Source organism: Solea solea, chromosome 5 (genome assembly GCF_958295425.1).
Source record: "Solea solea chromosome 5, fSolSol10.1, whole genome shotgun sequence".
In the NCBI taxonomy this organism is placed as follows: domain Eukaryota; kingdom Metazoa; phylum Chordata; class Actinopteri; order Pleuronectiformes; family Soleidae; genus Solea; species Solea solea.
In genome coordinates, this window is record NC_081138.1 from 2,392,920 (window position 1) to 2,413,492 (window position 20,573).

At 38.4% G+C, this 20,573-nt stretch overlaps 2 protein-coding genes across 3 annotated transcripts in view; one reads left to right on the forward strand and one right to left on the reverse strand.

Moving 5' to 3' along the window:
• Positions 1-6,232: 6,232 nt before the first annotated feature.
• On the forward strand, positions 6,233-11,347 carry ric3a (RIC3 acetylcholine receptor chaperone a). Its single transcript, XM_058630173.1, has 6 exons — positions 6,233-6,392; positions 8,648-8,865; positions 8,948-9,026; positions 9,478-9,574; positions 10,020-10,177; positions 10,262-11,347. The coding sequence occupies exons 1-6, from the start codon at positions 6,275-6,277 to the stop codon at positions 10,996-10,998; spliced, it is 1,407 nt and encodes a 468-aa protein (XP_058486156.1). The 5' UTR covers positions 6,233-6,274; the 3' UTR covers positions 10,999-11,347.
• Positions 11,348-11,431: 84 nt separating this feature from the next.
• Positions 11,432-20,573, reverse strand: part of tub (TUB bipartite transcription factor) — a 41,587-nt gene continuing 32,445 nt past the window's right edge. For both annotated transcript variants that reach the window (XM_058630171.1, XM_058630172.1), the window contains exons 7-12: positions 16,540-16,731; positions 16,292-16,404; positions 14,883-14,997; positions 14,045-14,143; positions 13,781-13,952; positions 11,432-13,091 (exon numbers count right to left, since the gene is read on the reverse strand). In XM_058630171.1, coding sequence (XP_058486154.1) covers positions 12,958-13,091; positions 13,781-13,952; positions 14,045-14,143; positions 14,883-14,997; positions 16,292-16,404; positions 16,540-16,731 — 825 coding nt within the window. In that variant the 3' untranslated portion in view covers positions 11,432-12,957. The remainder of the gene's footprint in view (positions 13,092-13,780; positions 13,953-14,044; positions 14,144-14,882; positions 14,998-16,291; positions 16,405-16,539; positions 16,732-20,573) is intronic.

Here is a 20,573-nt window from a genome sequence, read left to right on the forward strand (position 1 = left end):
GGGAATGGGAGTGCACCGTGATATTTTCACCACTCTGACATTAGCGGCTTTTATTTTTTTTGGAGTAATTGCACAGCTTGATGTGTACTCAGAGGTTTCCATGAGAACAATGAGTCTTATTTCAACAATGTCGCAATTACGGGGGGGAAAATAGAAATACATTTTATGCCAGTTCACAGTCGAGTTGACTGGAATAATGGGAACAGAACACGGAAACAAGGCGAGAACGGTGAAAAAGGACCAACTGTCTTTAAAATAGCTGCCCATTATGAAAACAATGTTACAAAACAAGATGTTCAACACCCTCTATGCGTCAAAATACTGCAGCATATCCATATTACTTTACTTTTTTTTTCCCAACATACAGCAGCCATAATCTGTCCTGGCATCAAATGCTGGTTGGCAGCAATAATCTATAATCTATTCATCCAGAGAAGGTACACAAATGCATATTTGTTTCCTGGGATTAAAAGCTTATGCGGGGGGGGAGTATGGCATGGCCAATAACAATCATTCATGCCAACGAGGACATAAATTTTCAGCTGTGTGGTGGATAAAGGGTTTTTCATTCAGGGTAACGAGTGCATAACTCAAAAATTAAGACAATGAAATAGAGACTGAAATGTTAGTAATTGATCAGAAAACCAAAAAGCGTTATTTAAACCAAACCAAATGAAGTTCACTTGGTCAGGATGGGTCAATTGTGTGAAGTCGCAGATTTTTAAAAGGTCCAGGGTTTACAAATGTGTGTCATGTGTGCAGAGAGACGTATCCTCGGCTCCCTCCTCCCTCTTTCACAAACATCAGAACTACAGTGGCCTTTGCACAACACCCTCTCTCTCTCTCTCATGTATCAGATGGGCAGCGCTGATCGAGCTCCCGATTCAAATGTTGGCGTTGCTGTAGAAACATGGCCGCACAAGGCCTTTACCTTCATTTAAAAAGGCTTATTCTTCAGCTATGACAACCTGATTAGTTTAATTTCAAAGTAATTATAGCTTTCTATAAACACACTTGATTATTGGGTTCTAGTTCTGCCAATAAAGCCTCACTGAACTTTTAATTTACTGTCCAAGAAAAGTTTGAAAAGTGTATAACAAGGTAAATGCTCGCTGATTTTACTGAGGATCAACGCTCATGAGGAACATCTACGCAGGAACAATGCCTTGTTTGTCTCGACATTCTTCACTTATCTGAAATCTCCCTGGTGTCAGCCTACAAAAGCACAATGTGGACAAAGATTTTGGAGCGACTTAAGAGGGATAAACCTACAGGTTCGCGGTGAGAGAGCCTTGGTGGTCCGGGGGTCGTCTATCCCATAATGTCTGCTATTTCTTGTCTGTAGGAGATTCTGGTGTTTTTCACTTCCCCTACACAGAAGTAACATTCCATATATAATGTTCCACGTTTCTCCTGAAGACGAATAGGAAGTGAAATATAGGGAATACCCACCAGGGGGCGGCTGTGCAAAGAGGAGCCGACTTCTCTCTTGGAAAGATGAATATCTATTAAAACTGGGTCATCTATTTAGTATAAATGTGAAATAATATTTGAAGCAAGTGCCTTCTTGGCCGAGAAAGGCAGAAAAATGTTAATTTTGGCTCATGTAGATGAACAACTCCCAGCATGCACGGCGCTCGCTGCCCCACGAGAGTCTCAAGCTTCGAAGTAGACGGACACCGTGTTTACATTCTGGGAATTGGAGTCTCGTCCCCCTATGGGTGAGTCTAAAAAGTGCAGAACTGGCGTTGTAGTTTCAAACCTTGCACTGACGTTTGCGATTCGCGTCATTGGAAAAAGGGAAAAATATATTTTCTTTTTTGAAAACTGAGGGAGGGAAGCACAATTTTTAAAAATACTACTGCTATACTAGCAATACAAAGCCACATGCAAAAATCGGTGAAGTATTCCTTTAATAATCTCAATCACTGGTTTCAGTTCTTTTTCAATAGAACATGATGAAAGAGAAAATGATACAGTCTGATACAAAAATGTGATTGACTCGAGCCTGGCTCTTATGCCACTAAAGTATATTATATATTATATGGGGCCCAATGCACATAACATCATTTTAGTGAAAAAGACCATGCTACAATGCTGCTTTTAGTTTATCACAGTGAGCAAAAGCTGGTTGGAAACCACACAGAACACATCAATCTAAATAAATTACTCAAATCTATTGCTATTCTTCATAAAACAAAGGATTTATTGAATAAAAACTGCCTTAAGATGTCAAACTGTGTTGAAATTTTGGGAAACCCTTAATAACTAAACTTCAGAATAGAGTCATTAGAATAATAGATAAATTGGATATCTGGAATCCACTAATCAGTTTTTCATAGGATTTTGTGTCATTTTTGGAACAAACTCAATGATGAAATAAAATTGTGCAAAAAAGTCATTTGGGGTCCAAAAAAAAGTTGGAAATGCAAAATAATTACAGCTTACAATGTGAGGTGAAGGTTGTTTTATGTATTTTCTTGGTGTTTTTTGGTGTTCAGCCAATTCCTTTTTCGGTTATTGGCATAATTGTGTTCAATGATCTCACTTTATGTTCACTTTTTATACGAATGCAACCATAATTAAAGATATCCATTCAGTATTGGTCACTGCCTCACCAAGTGTTACCATTTGTTTTCAGCTGCTCCAGCAAAGAAACAGCCAGAAATAGCACTAATAACAGCAATAAACGCAGCGGTGGCTGTAATCTCAGCTCTGTTTTACAAGTGTCACAATCAGGTTGTTCCATAAAGAATCAACTTTCACCCGCCCACCTGCACACAGGGCCTCGTCCTACTTGTTGACGCCGAAGAGAGAAACACCAGCTGGAGACGTTGTTAGAGAACTACATCTGGAGGTAACTATTATTTTATATGGGTACAGACCAAAGCATGTCAGGAAACTATACTATAAAACAGAGCCTCACAATGGAACCACAAATCCCAGCCCAATTCTTCAGTGAAAACTCTCTACCCACCACATCTCAAAATAAAAATCAGAAATAGAGGTGCCCCGTTACCCCCTCTCTGACCTTGCGGCACAAGTTAGCCACAGGCCGGATGACGCTCCGCCCTCTACAGTGCAAGAACAAAAGATGTGGAGGTCACAGTCATTAGACACGACCACACCAACGTCCTATCCGCACAGGTCATCCAGGGCGGCCCACTCTAGAGGTTCAGAGGTGCGGATTCCACTGGGGTGCCAAGCAACAGACAGCAGGCCTCAGCCTCCAAAGCACCACTTAATAACCATTTAATTAGCACATGGCTCCTCACTCGCTGTGAAGCATGTGTAGCCCTCGTGGCCAGCTGCAATCGCTGCCACAAACACATCCAACGCCACCTTTTCTACGGCATTTCCGCACAAGATGAGCTGCACAGAAGCTCTGAAGCACCCAGAGCCTCAAATCCACTTTAAAAGGTACAGTAGATATAGTGCAATGAGCGTTTGTGCCAGATTAATGTTCAGCTGATGCATATGAACAAGCAAATAATCACACCTTTACAGTACAAAGTGGGATTAATAAAAAAAGATTATAATTCCTGCACATTTGCAGAGCTGGTACCGTCTCAAATGTGATGGAATGACTTATTTTTGACACCTGATTCATCAAACATGTGCGTCTTTTAAAGTTTAAAACTGACAAATTCATTTCTAATCTGATTAAAAACTAAATTGGAATAGATGAATGACGAGAAATAATTACGTTAAGCAAGTTAAGTCGGCTATAAACGCCGACTGCATCTAATGAAAGGATCATTTTTATTTATATAAGCAGTTGGCAATAAACCTTCCCCAGATGTGTGACAAGAAATGAGAGATGGGTCCACAACTCCTGCAGACATTTACATCCCCTCAGTTCAACTGGTCAATTAGCATTTTTATTTATCACCACACAAGTAAAAAGCGTCACTTTGCACAAGCGAAAAGATTAAAATCCTGATCCAGTGCCGTTAAAGCAGCCTTGTGTAATAATGTACATGTCAACACATAAACATGTGACTGGAAACGAGTGGAACAAGGTGTTTTTGTGGCACTGCAAGAGCAGCAGAGAACAACGCCCTCTGCTGTGGACTTGGATCATTATAACCCGAGCACAAAAACGCTCTCCTGTGCACTACAGAAAAACCCAAAAGCATAATATTAAGGGCAATTGGGGCACTTTGGTCTAATCACAGGTACATGAAGTGACTTTCTGACATGTCTCTTAGTGAAAAAACTTTTGGTTTGTTTGCCTCCATGTTGCTCCACTTCTCTTTGGCCTTCAGTGGCCTCTCCAAATTTATGCCTAAATTCTTTCTGAATGTGTTTTTACAAGAGCTCTTAACCATTGTAGCAGCGCTTTCAGTGTTTCAATGTTTTGTGAACAAACCAATCATTGCATGTTAAGTTGAAAGACGCATAAGTGTCCTTCTATGACGGGGATGCAATGCATTATTTATCGGACCCATGGACATTGATCACAGTAATAAAAATAAAAAAAAACAAAGCGTGCTCTTTGCTAGTCCCTTATGTCCCACCTACACAACCTTTGTGGACGCTGATTTGAGATAATGAGCCAAATAGGAGTTTGCATGTTCAAAATAACATTAAAAAAAAAACAACAACATATGGTTGGGAAAAAAACCATCCAATAACTATCCGCTACTCTTTAAAGGTTAATTTGCAGCATCTTTCAAAAATACTAAAAAAAGTAAATATTTCTCAACATTGACGGCAAAACTAAATAAAAACTTGCTTATATTATTAAATATTTTTTATGTTTGAGCTGCTCATGTGAAGTGGTTTCTAAAATTATAAGATGAGTCAATTTTACTTCACTGTTTGGAACTCAACAGATCAAGTGTCGTTCCTCAGTACCTGAGCATGTACTGCCACCTGCTGCTGTTTGCTGTGAAACACACCAGAGAGGTGACAGTGGGGTTCTTATGATGCCTTCACATGCTCACTGTAAATATGTATAAATGAAATTCAGGTGCTCAAAGTCTTAGTCTTTAAAAAATATGAATGGATTCTGGCTTTTGTGTTAAAAAATCAAGTGCACATTGCATTACCGTAATTATACAACAGTTTGTCCTATCGGAAAAATGTGAACGTTTTCTGAAAGCCGAGAAGTTGCACGTCAACATGTGGTTATTACGGTAATTTCACTCGTGCTGTGTCGCCAGAGAGGAGAGGGTGGTAGGAACACCTGTGCATAATTTCCATTTTTTTAGCCTGGTTTTGCACATTGAGAGACAAAGACTCGTTCAATAATCAAATTTAACACGCAAAATCTGTTGTTTTCTTCATTTTTAATTGTTTAAGCAGTATTTTATGGTAAATAACTGCCAGATATTGGACGTTGTTCTGGAAAAATGGACAAAAGTTAACTCGCAGGACATTTTCTGGTACTTTTATGGTTAAAATACGATAAAAAATAAAGTCCAGACGGTTAAGGATGTTGCAATATGACACTGTGGCAACTAAAGGTCGACTGATATGGTTTATCTATGCTGTTGCCAGTTTTTTAATCGGTTAAAAATCAGGGTTAATTGGACACTGGAAATTTCTATCTTTTGCCCTATGTCAGCAGGGATTTGCACCAGCAGCCCCGCGACCCTAATGTGAAGGACAAAGCAGTATAGGCACTGCATGACTGGCCTGTAATAACCGGCTGATGAATGAATAAGTGGCAAATATTGGCCTGATTAATTGGACCAAATGATTTAATGGTCAAGCAATTAGAAGTGATGGTTGATGACAATAATATTAACCCCAATAATTTAACAGAATAATATCACATGAGTAGACACACCTGTCAAATACTAACTAACACAGAGTTAGACACCAGAACTTGAGCTGTCAACCATCCATCCATCCATCTTCTACCATTTTATCCTCCAAAGGAGGGTCGTGGGGGTGCTGTGCCAATCTCAGCTGATATAGGGAGATAGGCGGGGGTCACACCCTGGACAGATCACCAGTCCGTCACAGGAACACTCTCACATTCACACCTATGGTCAATCTAGAGTGTGAATTATGTGAGCTGCAAAAGTTTGATCTGTGAAGTAAGTGAAGTAACTTTGGGAGGACTGAATGAAATAAAATGACCTTTTCATTAAACTGTGCCACTCGTTCAGCCCACTGAGGCTTTGCAGCTATCATCACAAATAGCACTCGAATGCATCGGCTCTAATCTGCTCTAATCTGGACGGGAAACGTCATCAGAGGATACGAGCTTTACTCTTCAAGGGACACAAACGCATGAACGCTGTCGTGTTCGGGGGCAAGAATGTCAATAACCACTTGCCAGAAGGTGACGCTCATATCCTGCTCCTTGCTCTGCGTGTCTCTGTTCCTGCCCAGGATGTTTTTACCCAGAGGGACAAAGGCGATGGAGCATCCTGAGGGTAAGTAAGGTGCTTTATATCAGATCATCATCCATCCAGCTACCTCCATCTTTGAGTGGAGCAGGCCTAAGCACCATCCTTAGTGCACACGTCATAACGTTACACAACGGATAAGAATTCAACAAAACATGCTAAAATGTGTATATTTAGGGGGTTTTAAGCATAAGTGAGAGTCAAATATTCTGTGGGATTATTCCAATATAAACCAGTGAGAATGATGCAGGGTTCACAGCGAGTTGAGAAGAAAAGAAGAGCAGTTTGTTTGTTTGTGTTACAGGAAGCAGAATTTGTTTAATTGGCAAATTAATATTAATATCATCACAGAAGGAATTTGCTATGGTGTTTCTGTGTGGAACAAACGCAGGGAAACAAAAAGACGATTAAATGAAAAGCAGTGACTGTAGGAACGGCTTTAACAGTATATTAAAGCCAATGGAATAAATCACGACACAGAATATGAATACACGGAGTAATTATATATAATTATAAGGACATTGTATATAACACATATGTGTATATATACACACATATATATATATATATATACACAAATATGTATGTGTATGTATATATATATATATCTCTATTCATATATATGTATGTGTATATATATATATATACACATACATATATATATACACAAATATGTATGTGTATGTATATATATATATATACACAAATATGTATGTGTATGTATATATATATATCTCTATTCATATATATGTGTGTATATATATATATATATATATATATATATATATACACACATATATACATATATACATGTTGGTTTGAATGTACACATGTATATTGACAACTATTCTCTATAGACGTTTTCACTTAAAAATCCCTTAAAACCTGAGGGTAAAAGGATTACATGGGTTTATTTTTTATTTGTCTACCCAATAGAAAAATGCTGATTTATTTCATTAAAATATTGTGCTCCAATGTAAACAATGAGATCATTTGGATTTTGCACCGATTACGCTATGCTTTAACTCATGCATTTATTGTATGGATTTTTATATACAGACATTCTGTATTTGATTATAGTCCAGTAGTGTTACTTCATTCATGTCAATGCTGACTCAGCTGGCAGCTGTCACACAGATCTGTATATCAATCAATTGATTGTCACGTGACTGATACATAATATAGTAATGGTGATCATAGTAATCCAAGTATCAAAGTAATTTCAGTCATCATGAGAAAATAAAGACCAATCAAAACAAACAAAACACAGATTCGGTCGAACTCTCTTTAAGTTGTGTTGATAGACTGTTTCCTACCTCCACGTCCATGTGTCTGTGCAGCTGCGTCTCTGTTTCTGCAGCAGATGAGTGTTTGTTTGTTGTTCGTGTCCAAACCTCTTCAGTCTCCCGTGGAAAAGTCTCTTTAAATGCTTTGATTTTCCAACGACCAACAAACAAATGCGTCTTCTTCATCTTCTTCACCTGTCCACATCACTGCAGGTGAGCCTCACACTTCCTTGAAAAGTGTGGTCCACTGCCCACTAGTGGGCCGCGGTGGTATTGCAGGTCTTTGACAAAAAAAATTCCCATTCAATAACCTACAGTTGGTTCTTTTTCTAAGGAAAATAAAATAAAGGTATTTAACATTTCACATTTTAATATCTGTAGTGAGTCACGTTCAAAATATTAAATAAAAAAAATATTAATATTCAAAAGTTAAATGACTTCATACTCATTGTATTTGTAAATCTATTTAATTTAATTTAATTTAATTTAATTTAATTTAATTTAATTTAATTTAATTTAATTTAATCAGAATAAGAGTACTTCATGAATGCCCAAGGGGAAATTGCATGAGCTGCATTTGCTCGTTTAGAATTAAAATGACACCCAGAGCTGCAGTTTTCAGACACATAATATGACATCATTCCTGTTTATGAAGATGAAACAAGCAGAATATTAATTGAAGTTTTATCTGAAATATATAATGTACTTTACTACATTTAAGAGTAAAAAAAAGGCTAAAAGTCACAACATTTGAGGGACAGTCTCCAGAATCCACTATTTATGCAAAATGGTTTAAATGGTGATATTGTAGGACATTTAATTTAAGGATGTAAGCACTCACTGTACATCGTACACTTCTCCCACTTTTTGCTCGGCTGATTTCTGAAATGAAAAACCCTCCTGATTGAGATTGAGGTCAGTGTGAAGTGTTTACAGGGAATTTTATGCTCCAGTTGTTGATTGATTGGGTGTTTTTTTCCTCTCTCTCTCTTCCAGTTGGACCTGGATTTTACCCGCCTGTGATGAATCAGCTGTCACTGCCGAAAGACTCAAAACAGTGGGGCGTGGAAGTGTTGCACTCCATGACGCACGGCGCAGAGGCCCTGGCCAAAATGAAAGGAGTCGGCCGAGGAACAAAATACAACCTGATGGCTCAAGTCATTCCCATTTATGGTTTTGGCATCCTCCTCTACATCATCTATATAATCCACAAGGTGATTATTGTGATGTACAATAAGATAAGCAACTATTTAGGCAACAAAACAAAGACGACTTTTTCATGTTTCATGTTCACAGCTGACGTGTAAGACGACGAAGACGACTAAACCAGGGATCTACAGCACAATAATCAAGACAAACACACAGAATACATTCAGTAAGTACGACTTTGTGGCGCCATGAACTTCAGCAAGATAATAGTGACAGGAAAACCATAGTTTTTGATGATAAATGGTGTTTATTCAGTCTGACACTGTGACGGTACAAAGTAATCACACACCTCCAACAATTAGTCAAATAATCGATCATTAGTCGATGACTAATAATGAATCGTCAGCTATTTTGATCATCAATTTATCAGTCTGAGGCTTTATTTCATTATTTAAACCAGATTTCTGATTGTTTTAGCTTCTTAAATGTGAATATGTTCTGGTTTCTTTGCTCCATATAAACAAAGAAATCATTAAAAACAAGATCATCATTTCCAGGTTTGATCAATATTTTCCTACATTTTCTGACATTTTATGGACCAATCGATTACTCGATTAATCGTTAGCTGTATCCATCTCTACATCATCTGTTTTTTTTCTCTTTTGTAAATCCTGCAGCGACAGATTACGAGATGGTCAGACTCCAGGAGAGACTCCTGCAGACGGAGACGAAGTTGGACAGGATCGCCTCCGCAAAGCGCTCGAAATCTGCAAGGTAATTCATTCATGTACCGTTAATTTTTGGAGAAAATGCTTTATATCAGGCACAGGTGTCCAACTCAAGGCCTGCGGGCCACATCCGGCCCACAAGGTAATATGTTTAATGTCATTCCAGCTTTTTTTCCCCCACTGATTCACTGATTATTACCACACTTATCACGTTACCTCGCCTCAAAAATAAATAAACAAACTACGGTGGACTTTTAAAACACAGAGCCGGAACCAGAGGGGGGGTTACAAGGGGGCTCAGCTTTTACATATATGTATATAAATATGTGTATATATATAAACATATATGTTACATATATTTATATAAATATGTGTATATATATACATATATGTATATAAATATGTGTATATATATATATATACGTATACATATATATGTACTGTTTGACATGAATGTCACTTCCTGTTACCGTGTCTGTGCTGCTCTCTAGTGGCAAACGGAGGAAGAGTAAATCTTCCACCTCAAAGAAGGAGGAGAAATTACTCCGGCAACTCCGTCAGATCACGCTGCTGATGCAGGAGGGGCGCCTGGAGGGGGCGTCTCCAGAGATGGAGGCCGAGGAAGTGTCGTACGGTGCAGACTGGGAAGGTGCACGTCTAAATCTGACCAAAAAAAAGCCATTTTGGGTCATGCTGTATTTCAGATAACGTCTGTTTTTGAACACCTACACAGGCTACCCAGAGGAGACCTACCCACAGTATGATGATCCCTATCACAGATGTGTGTTTGACATGGTCGGAGTGGAGGCAACCTGTAACCAACCCACTGCCGAGGCCCTGGCTGAGAGGATGGAGCAGGAGGAGGAGGAGGTGATGGCAAGAAAGCTCTCCATCGTGCGTGAGGAGGATGAAGACGACGACGGGGAGGAAGAGGGAGAGGATGATGTGGAAGAAGAGGAGGAGGAGGGTGAGAATGAAGAAGAAGCAGAGGAAAATATAGAGGAGGAGGAGGAGGAGGAGGCAGAGAAACGACTGTTGCTCAGCCCTCGTTTATCACGTCCTGCTGCAGAGAGAAAGCAGGAGAGACTCGGTTTGGAGGTGAGCAGAGAGCTGCAGTGTCACAGCGGAGGGAGGAAACAGATCAGCTTCAGTGACCACAAAGATGTGTTCCACTACCCCAAAGAGGGCGTGTATGATGATGAGGAGGAAGAGGATGAGGAGGAGGAGGAGGAGGAGGAGGCGGAGGTAGAATTAGAGAGGGAAGAAGCTGATGAAGAAGATCCAGTGATGGAAGCAGAGAGCCTGCAGTTCAGCAGCGACGGTTGCCCGGACCCAGAGGAAGAGGAAGAAGAAGAAGAGGAGGAAGAGGAGGAGGATAAAGAGGAGTACGTGTTAGTGTCTGCTCCTGTAGGTGGCAGTAAAGAGGTGGGAGTGAGTGGGCTGAGGATGAGGAACAGGAGAGAGACATGAGGACGTTTTTACCTTTGTCTAAAATCACTTTAGTTTCGCCTGTGAGTCAGTGAACATCAAACATTATCCCTGATATTGAGTTAATTGTAGGATTTAAACTCCTTACACATCATCAATATAGAAAAATATGTAGAAAAGATTATTTTATATTATATACAGTAGATATTTTAACAATAGTTCTGCAGCTGTACTGTGTTTTTGCTTTTTTTGAAACAATGACAAACTATTCTTTACATGTTTCTATACAAACATGTATATTATTATTATAATAGCAATATGGACTCGCTGGCCATTTTATTAGGTACACCCGTATTTCTAAATGCAAATATCTAATCAGCCAATCAAATGGCGGCAACTCTGGCTGGAAGTAAGGTGATGCAAGTGACTGAATAAATATAATATTTAAAACACTTTTGAAAGAACTAAACACGTGTTGACTTAGAGAGTTTTTATTTTTTTTCCATGGTCAAAGGATCGTGTCTATACCACCACAGTAAATTGTACACCATTTAATGTACATAACAACGAGAGCAATAGAAACAGAAAATGAAAGAGGGTTTTGGCTCCTGGACACATGTATGAAAAGCAGACTTTACAGCAAGAGTATTAACGTTTGTTTTGTGTTTTTTGTTTTTTTCAAATAGAAATTTAAAATAGTTAATAGAACACAGCTGAGTACAAGAATAGCACATTTTTGATAAAGATTTCCTCGTAAACCACAGTAACAATAGCGGTATCAGAGATTGTTCTTTGCCTTCTTTCAGTCGTTTGTTTTTTTTTAAATGGTCATAAAATACAAAATACCATAGTATATTTGAGAAAGTATACTGGGAGCGGGAATAATATATGAAGTAAAAACATGAACGGCGATAAAACAAGTGATGGAGGGAACGTACGGCCGGTCAGACGAGGAATGTAGAAATAATCAGAGATGAAATGTGTGTTCGCTGTGGTCAATCAATCAGTGTGGAAGTTGTTGTTGTTGTTGTTTTCTTTTAAATGTCATTTAAGCGTCGATCAGCATTCATCTCGTGGCGCCGCTGCGACCCCGTCGGCCTCCGTGGGTTAGGGTTACCCCAGTCACCTTTGACCCTTTTAATTCAAAGCAGCTACAAGAGGAACATTTGCATGTGACGAGACGGAGCACTTCCACTTCCTGCCACAGCGTAACACTGGAGTTAGTCTTCAAAGGCACAATAATGTATGTACAGCTGTGATTATCTCTCCCACGACAGACTTCAAAGTAAAGTGCACCCTCGTCATCGTCGATACATTCACTATAACATGACACTGGCACGATATCGTATATACGGTACACAACACAGTGCGACCTCTGCCCCCCCCCCGGTTCCATGACTGATACTGTGTGTGTGTGTGTGTGTGTGTGTGCTTGCAGCTCTGCAGAGCCAATACTGACGGATGCTAAATGAACATGTAATAAATACATAAATAACAAAATAAATATAGCGTAACATGCATGTTATTATCTTTTTTGTTTTTTTCTTACCACACAGGTAACTGTATAAGTGTTCATGCTTGTAGGAAGTGTGTTTTGCAGGCTATATAAAATCCAGTCACCTCTTCAGAACTCACAGACGTGGAGCTGTTAGTTATAATATTATACAGATAAAGAAAGGTTAAACTCCTCCCACTACTACATGAATGAACAGTGTTTGACTGTTAATGCCGTTACAGTACAAAAGGACGAGAGTTACCAAAACCAATGGGTTAGAATTCTTGAAAGTGGATTTTTTTTTTTTCTCTTTGTGCTTCTTTTGCTTTGAAGTCCCGCCCCCAAATACACACACACACATACATGTAAAATTTGAGGCCCGTGAAGCATTTTGGGAAATGCAGTGCTTCCAAGGAGAAAGGGGGTTCGTCCCATCCCGGGGAAACGATAACAGCCCTTGTTTTGAGGACAGGTGAACGCGCGGTTCTCAATCTCAGGCTGGGGATCTATTCACAGGCCAACTTGCTGTCGAAGCTCGAGAGGGCGATGGCAAAGGCTTGCAGGGCGCACATGGGGTAGTTATAGTCCATGGTGAAGACGTCTTCCGCCACACGGCCGAACTGCATCACAATATAGTCGGCTGCACAAGAGGGGAGGAGCCGGGACACACATTTCATTATGCATCCTCATTTTTTTCCTTTTCTTTGTATTTGTCACCTAAATTATTAAATAAAAATAAGGGCCTTTATATTAGGGAATGTCTATAAAAAGTCTAAAAATAAAAATAGCACATTGTTTTATATGTCAACTTGTAAAATAAGTATTACTTATTTACTTATTTTAGTATCGGAGGTGGAAAGTAATGAATTACTTGCGTAACTGTAACTGAGTAGGTTTCTTGTGTCCTTTGTAAAGTAATCTTTGTGTAATTTCACGTTGGCCTGAATGATGAGGACAGGTGAACGAATGAAGGTCCATGAGTGAGAAATTGCAAGCATTTGTGACCTTTGACCCCCCTTTGATCAGCACTTTAATTAAAAACAATTCATGTGAGATTTGTGTCCCCTTTTTGTCCTCTTTGCACAACAAGAAAGAAAACCTTGTTAAAAAGTAACTTTTACTCTTACTTTTTTTACTTTTTAGAACAGTACTTGTACTTGTACTTGAATAAAAATGTACCAAAATAGTGTCTCTAGTACTCTTTGCATACCTGTTTAGTATACACAGTACAAGTCAACTCTAAACCTACAGCAAACCTTTTCTAGAGCTTCTTAAAGTAACGTTTGTGTGCATTAAAATCATTTCATATCGTTCCTGAAAGTCACTCACGGTCATTATCGTGGATGATTTGGAAATTCTTGACGGACGCCTGCGTGACTCTGCCGTGGAAGTTGAGGACGTAGGATTGCGTGTCGTCGTTCCACACGGGCGTCTTGTTGTGGAGCTCGATCACGCTCTCCGTGTTTTTGTTCTGCCACCTGGCCAGCAGGGACTCGTGGTCCTGCGGGGGAAGACGACAACTTCAGACCCTCATGTCACACACACCTGATCAAGTATCCGTCAGCCCGCTGAGAAACCCCGGCAGTCACGTACGTTTCTGGGGCGGATGGACACTCTCTCGTGGTCCATGTTCATCCCAGGAATGATAACGCTCATTTTGCGAGGTCCTTTGAATCCTAAGACGTTGGTTTCCTGGAGAGCATACGTCAAAGAATTCATGTTAGATTTAAAACACAGAGCATTTCGGCTGCTTTTTTTCCATTACTATGTTTCAACATACAGTATATACAGAGGTTATGTGAATATAGAGCGTCTTATATCCTTTTTTCAGGCAATCTAATGAAACATTTCTTTCATTTTCACCAACTACACAAACACACCTGAGCAAAAACTACTCAAAATGTTTAAAATCGGATGGAATTTGTGGAAAAAAGTCCACTCGGCCCGTTTTATGAGCAAAAAGAAAAGAACAACGCTCTATTTTTGTTTAAATTTTGGTTTATTTATATCACTACAAAAAATGTGATATAAAATGAATCAAAATTTTGACTTAACAACACATAAGAAGACGAAAAAAAGCTGATGTTCATTGATTTCAATGCAATATCCCAATTTTATGTGATTATCTGAGTAAAAATCAGCTATTTTTGAAGGGAAATGCAGTGAAATGCAGTGAAATGCAGTGACGTTATATATATGTATATATATATGTATATATATATATATATATATGTATGTAAATAAGATATTATGTTCTTTCCTGTTAAGTGGGAAGTGATTATTATCTCACTGCATCAGTGTAAATATTGCATCTTTCTTTATAAAATCACTTTTATCATGTGCTGTATATTAATCTTATTATTATTATTATTCTCATTATTCTCCTGTGCTTTGTAAAACAGCACAGCTTTGTGCTGAGAAGGTTACTCACGTAGCAAATGGCGGCGAGTTCTTGACGCAGATTGCTCGCTTCAAGACTGGTGGTGCTCTTCATGGGGTTCAGGCCGCTGTCATAGACGGTAAACTTGGTTCCCATCAGGTTAGACCTGCAAAGGAAGAATAACACACTTTTCTACGGCTTGTGACGTTGGATACAAAAGCTATACCACGTATTTACAATAATGTTGTTAAAAGTACAAGATTAATTGGCAGAAATCAAATAAACACCCCAAAAGTATGTTTGTACAGCTTATAATTGCTGTTTAAATTTGAATTGCTATAGTGTATAATTGCTTTACATGAAAAATGGTTTGGTTTTTGTAGCGTTTGGCATTTCTACAGTAGCCCCGAAGGGACAAATCAGTCAGATCAGATCTGTGTGAAATTGTTTACATCCTTTCTGGTATGTGCAGGCCACCGTAGTTCCCTGATGTGCTTGTTAAAAAGTAGGAGTTAGAGTTAGAGTTGACTTTTTACTTTTACTTTTAAATTATTAGATTTTTAACACTGCCTCTGGTGGGGGAAACGCGGCACTGCACCACTGCAGTGCCGTAACAGCAGTGCTGTGAACCAATTTCCTGACACTATTATTACTCTTTTGTAAGAGTGCAATTATTATACGTAATAATGGGTGAGTGTGGTCTCCTTATGCAACCCTCGTCGGCCGCGCCTCTTTCTGACCAGCCTCCCCCGTGAGCGTCACACGAGGATCACTAGATGAAAGGTCACTGCTGATTTGAATTTAGATCTCCATCATTCAAGTGGGACCGTGATTGCACTGTGATGGTTTGAGCGGCCCATCGACCAGTGGTCAGGAGGACAGCTCTGAAGATTAAAGGCTGCGCAGAGCCAGATTTGATTAGACTCCACGGGAGTTTCCATGGAGCCACTAACACAGCCTTCAGGCTGTCAAGAAGGATAACGTCTCCAATCTGACTGTTCCATGTGCATATAATGTATATATGGAAAATGCTTTATAGAGAGAGGTAACAGATGCTTTTTTTAACATTTTCATTTCTGGAGCTACAGAAGTACACGCCATTAGGCTCTTTAATATGTCAACATTCATATGGAGGTGCTATGAAAGCACTCCAGGGTGTTCAATATTCATAGATTAACAGTTAGATCCTGATTTGATTAGGATTCACTCCTCATCAGCTCACTGCAAAGCGTTCATTACGCAATCTGTTTTCGTTCGCTCATGAAATCAACTCCGCACGGAATAACTGGGGTTTCAGAAGTCAGGCTTAATATCCATTATTCATGTTCTAACAAAAATGCATCAATGCTAAATTCAAGGCTTGGAAGACACAAAGCACAGGCTTTGGATTCAAACTGCAACGACAGTGCCAAAGTCAAATAAAGAATCGTGTAGATAATTTGCAGCCACCAAGGACTTACCTCAGTTTACCAATGAAACTCTCGCCTCCTCTGGACAAATCAGTGGGATCAATGGATATGAGATAATTAGATGTCTTACTCTTTTTCCTCTTCCTGCCAGCTAACAAAAATACCTACGACGAGGAAGGCACAGAACAAATTAGTATTTGGATGCACGCAGGTTTATGTAAAGCTCAGCAGAAGGAAAACAAAGACATCTGAATATTTTCTTCACACTGATTCACCACGTGCACACACTCCCGTCTCACCTTCTTGCCGTCCTCCCTCTCCAGGTGAAGGTAGTAGGTGGGATACATGCCTCTGTCCATGCCCTTCTTGTCCCGGGTGATTCTGCACTTCACTCGGACCCCCTGCGGCGCGGGTCTCAGGGAGAACTCTTCAAGGTCGTCCACGTCGATGGAGGGTTCGTTGACTGGCGGGGTGGGTGCTGAGGCCACCTCCTGTAAGAGAGGAGCACGTGAGAAGAGCCCACATCACGTGAGGTGTTGGACCGATGAGACGGACGCATTAGACTCGACTCTCATTAGAACAGAGAAATGAGTCTGAGGCTCAAATCGTCCGCGGGGAGTGAGAAATAGCACACACGCTCTAAAATAAGGACCGGGTGTCGTGACAGAGGAGGCAAGAAGAGTGGAATGAAAGATTTCATTTGAAAAGGAGCGTAGTATTCTGTATTCTGTATTCTGTAGTAAAATGTGCATGTTTAAAAGCACAGTATGTAACTGCAGTAGGCCACTAGGAGTCTAACATGGAATGGTGGAGATTGTTGTCTTCTCGTCTCGTTTGTTTCCTTTTTGTTTTTGTGCTTTTTCCAGAAAGAGTAGTCATGATCCATAACTGGCAAATCCACACAAAAACATTAAAAAAATCAAAAGCCAACGCAGTGGCTAGCTAGTAATACTGACTACTTCCTGCCTCGCTCTGATATTTCAGAGGTTATAGAAGTTATAGAAAAGATGGTAAAGATTAATATCAATACAAAAAAATTCACAGACTTCGAGAATAAAGTATTAATTTACGAGAATAAAGTCATAAATTTACGAGAATAAATTCTTAAATTTACGAGAATAAATTCGTAAATTTACAAGAATAAAGTTGTAAATTTACGAGAATAAAGTTATAAATTTGCAAGAATAAAGTTGTAAATTTACGAGAATAAAGTTATAAATTTGCAAGAATAAAGTCTTAAATTTACAAGATTAAAGTCTTAAATTTGCAAGAATAAAGTCTTAAATTTACAAGATTAAAGTCGTAAATTTACAAGAATAAAGTTGTACATTTACAAGAAAAAAGTTGTTAATTTACGAGAACAAAGTCATACATTTACGAGAATGAAGTCTTAAATTTACAAAATTAAAGTCGTAAATTTACAAGATTAAAGTCGTAAATTTATGAGAATAAAGTCTTAATTTATGAGAATAAAGTCGTAAATTTATGAGAATAAAGTCATAATATTCTAACTTGTTTGTTTTTGAAGAGGAGAGTTGTTAAAACGAGGGCCGTGGAGCATTTGGTGGAATTGTACTTTAGAATAGGTTTCACAAACAAGGACATATTTAATCTTGTGGCACATCAGCATCACATTGTCATAAGTATCAGGACTTTTAAAAGAAAACGCAAAAAGAACCAGGCGGAATTGGAGGAAATTGATGCTTTTGTGGAGGGGGAACTCGCTGGTCGAGCGTTATCGGGTTATCAGTGGATGCATCAGCGGGTCATTCAGAGGGTTTTGTGGTTTCTCAAGTAACAATCCGACTGATAATTAAGATTTTGGATCCAGAAGGAGTCGAGGTCTGGCGAGCAATACACCTGCAGAGGCCCCAACACCGTATGCCATTATGGATTCATATGATAAACGAGAGAAACAGTTCCGGCTATTTCCCCCTCCACAAAAGCAGCGATTTCCTCCAAGTCCGCAATTCTCAGGTCAGAATATTACGACTTTATTCTCGTAAAATTTGTGTTTACTTTATTTTAAAAAGAGTGAAAATCACTGAGTGAAAATCACAGGGATATTACAGTAACATGTAAGTTGTGCTTGGGTAACAACGAAAGCGTTTCAACAGCTCCACAGAACTGGTGTCAGCGGAGGAGAAGGATTATTCTGCCAGAGCAGCGACAACAACCCCGCAACTTTTAACTCTACAAAACTGTCACTCTGTGGGAGATAAACGAGCTCGTAGGTGGTGGAGGAGATGGTAACACTGTCAACTGTGAAGTCTCCAACTTTTCCCAGTCAAAAACAACAGAATTTCTCTGAGGCATAACAAGAGAGGAACCAGTGCCTGACTCAGAAACATTCATCTGACACGGAGAGAGAACTGGAAAAAGACATTTGACTACATTTCCACCACAGTGGAGTTGTGAAAAACTAGCAATAAGAGTTTTATGAGCATGACGATACAAGATGCTGGAGAGATCAGGCAGATACAGAGGGTTTCAGAAAAATGCTGGGACCTAGATCTATCTATCTAATCAATAGAATACATTTAACAACCAAGGCTTTACTTCATCTTTATTTCAATTATAAAATGTATTTTAAATTGTTTTCCAAACAATTTTAATTCATTTAAAATCATAATCAAGTTTCATGTGATCAAATTGCATGTTTATTATATTCATACTCATGTGAAACTATGTTATGAATATCTGTTTGTGAATATGATTTCACAAATGAAATAAAACTTTTATTTGCCTTGTTAATCATGGCTGAATCATTTTAAATGATTTTTTATCAGGCATTTAAAAAGTGTAAAAGTCCAAGTCTAAGTCATAATTATTTCTTACACACTTTTTTCAAGAAAAAAATTTGCTTCTACAGGTTCAAGTATCAAGTATTTAATGTGACTTCTCTCACATTTGAACAAAAGCAGGAGTAAAATTATTATTATGAGAATAAAGTCGTAATATTACGTATCATAAGAATCTATATGCCATAAAGCCTTGGACCTTCTGTGATTGTACTGATGACGTGGGAGACCGTGTTCGCTGTAGTTCCCTCCTTCTGGATCCAAAAATGGAATTATCAATCTAATCGTTTCTTGGGAAGAGCGCGCAGATGTAACCAGAAGTAACTTTGCAGTCTAACACTATCAGCCATTACCAGAAAACAGATCATTTCCTCGTTCTTCGAAACAAACTCAGTTTCTTGCACAATCTTTTCAAAGCTGATGCTAATGATAACGTGCTGCTGATGTGCCAAAAGATTGTAGAAGAAGTATTTCCTTATTTGAAAATACCAAACCACAATGTAACTTCACAAAATGCTACGCGTTTCTCATCCTGTCGCACGATACAGGTGATCGTCTTTACTTGATTAATAAAGTTTTTATTCTCGTAATGTTACGACTTTATTCTCATAATGTTACGACTTTATTCTCATAATGTTACGACTTTATTCTTGTAATGTTACGACTTTATTCTCATAATATTGCAACTTTATTCTCGTAATGTTACAACTTTATTCTCGTAATGTTACGACTTTATTCTCATAATATTACGACTTTATTCTCATAATGTCATGACTTTATTCTCATGTCACGACTTTATTCCCATAATATAACGACTTTATTCTCATAATGTTACGACTTTGTTCTCATAATATTACGACTTTATTCTCATAACATTACGACTTTATTCTCATAATGTTACGACTTTATTCTCATAATATTACGACTTTATTCTCATAGTATTAAGACTTTATTCTCATAATGTTACGACTTTATTCCCATAATGTTACGACTTTATTCTCATAATGTTACGACTTTATTCTCATAATATTACGACTTTATTCTCATAATGTTACGACTTTATTATCATAATATTACGACTTTATTCTCATAATGTTACGACTTTATTATCATAATATTACGACTTTATTCTCATAACATTACGAATTTATTCTCATAATGTTACGACTTTATTCTCATAATGTTACGTCTTTATTCTCATAGTATTAAGACTTTTTTCTCATAATGTTACGACTTTATTCCCATAATGTTATGACTTTATTCTCATAATGTTACGACTTTATTCCCATAATGTTACGACTTTATTCTCATAATGTTACGACTTTATTCCCATAATGTTACGACTTTATTCTCATAATGTTATGACTTTATTCAAATAATATTACGCATTATTCTCATAATGTTACGACTTTATTCTCGTAATGTTACAACTTTATTCTCATGTTACGACTTTATTCTCATAATGCTACGACTTTATTCTCTTAATGTAACGACTTTATTCTAATAATGTTACGACTTTATTCTCGTAATGT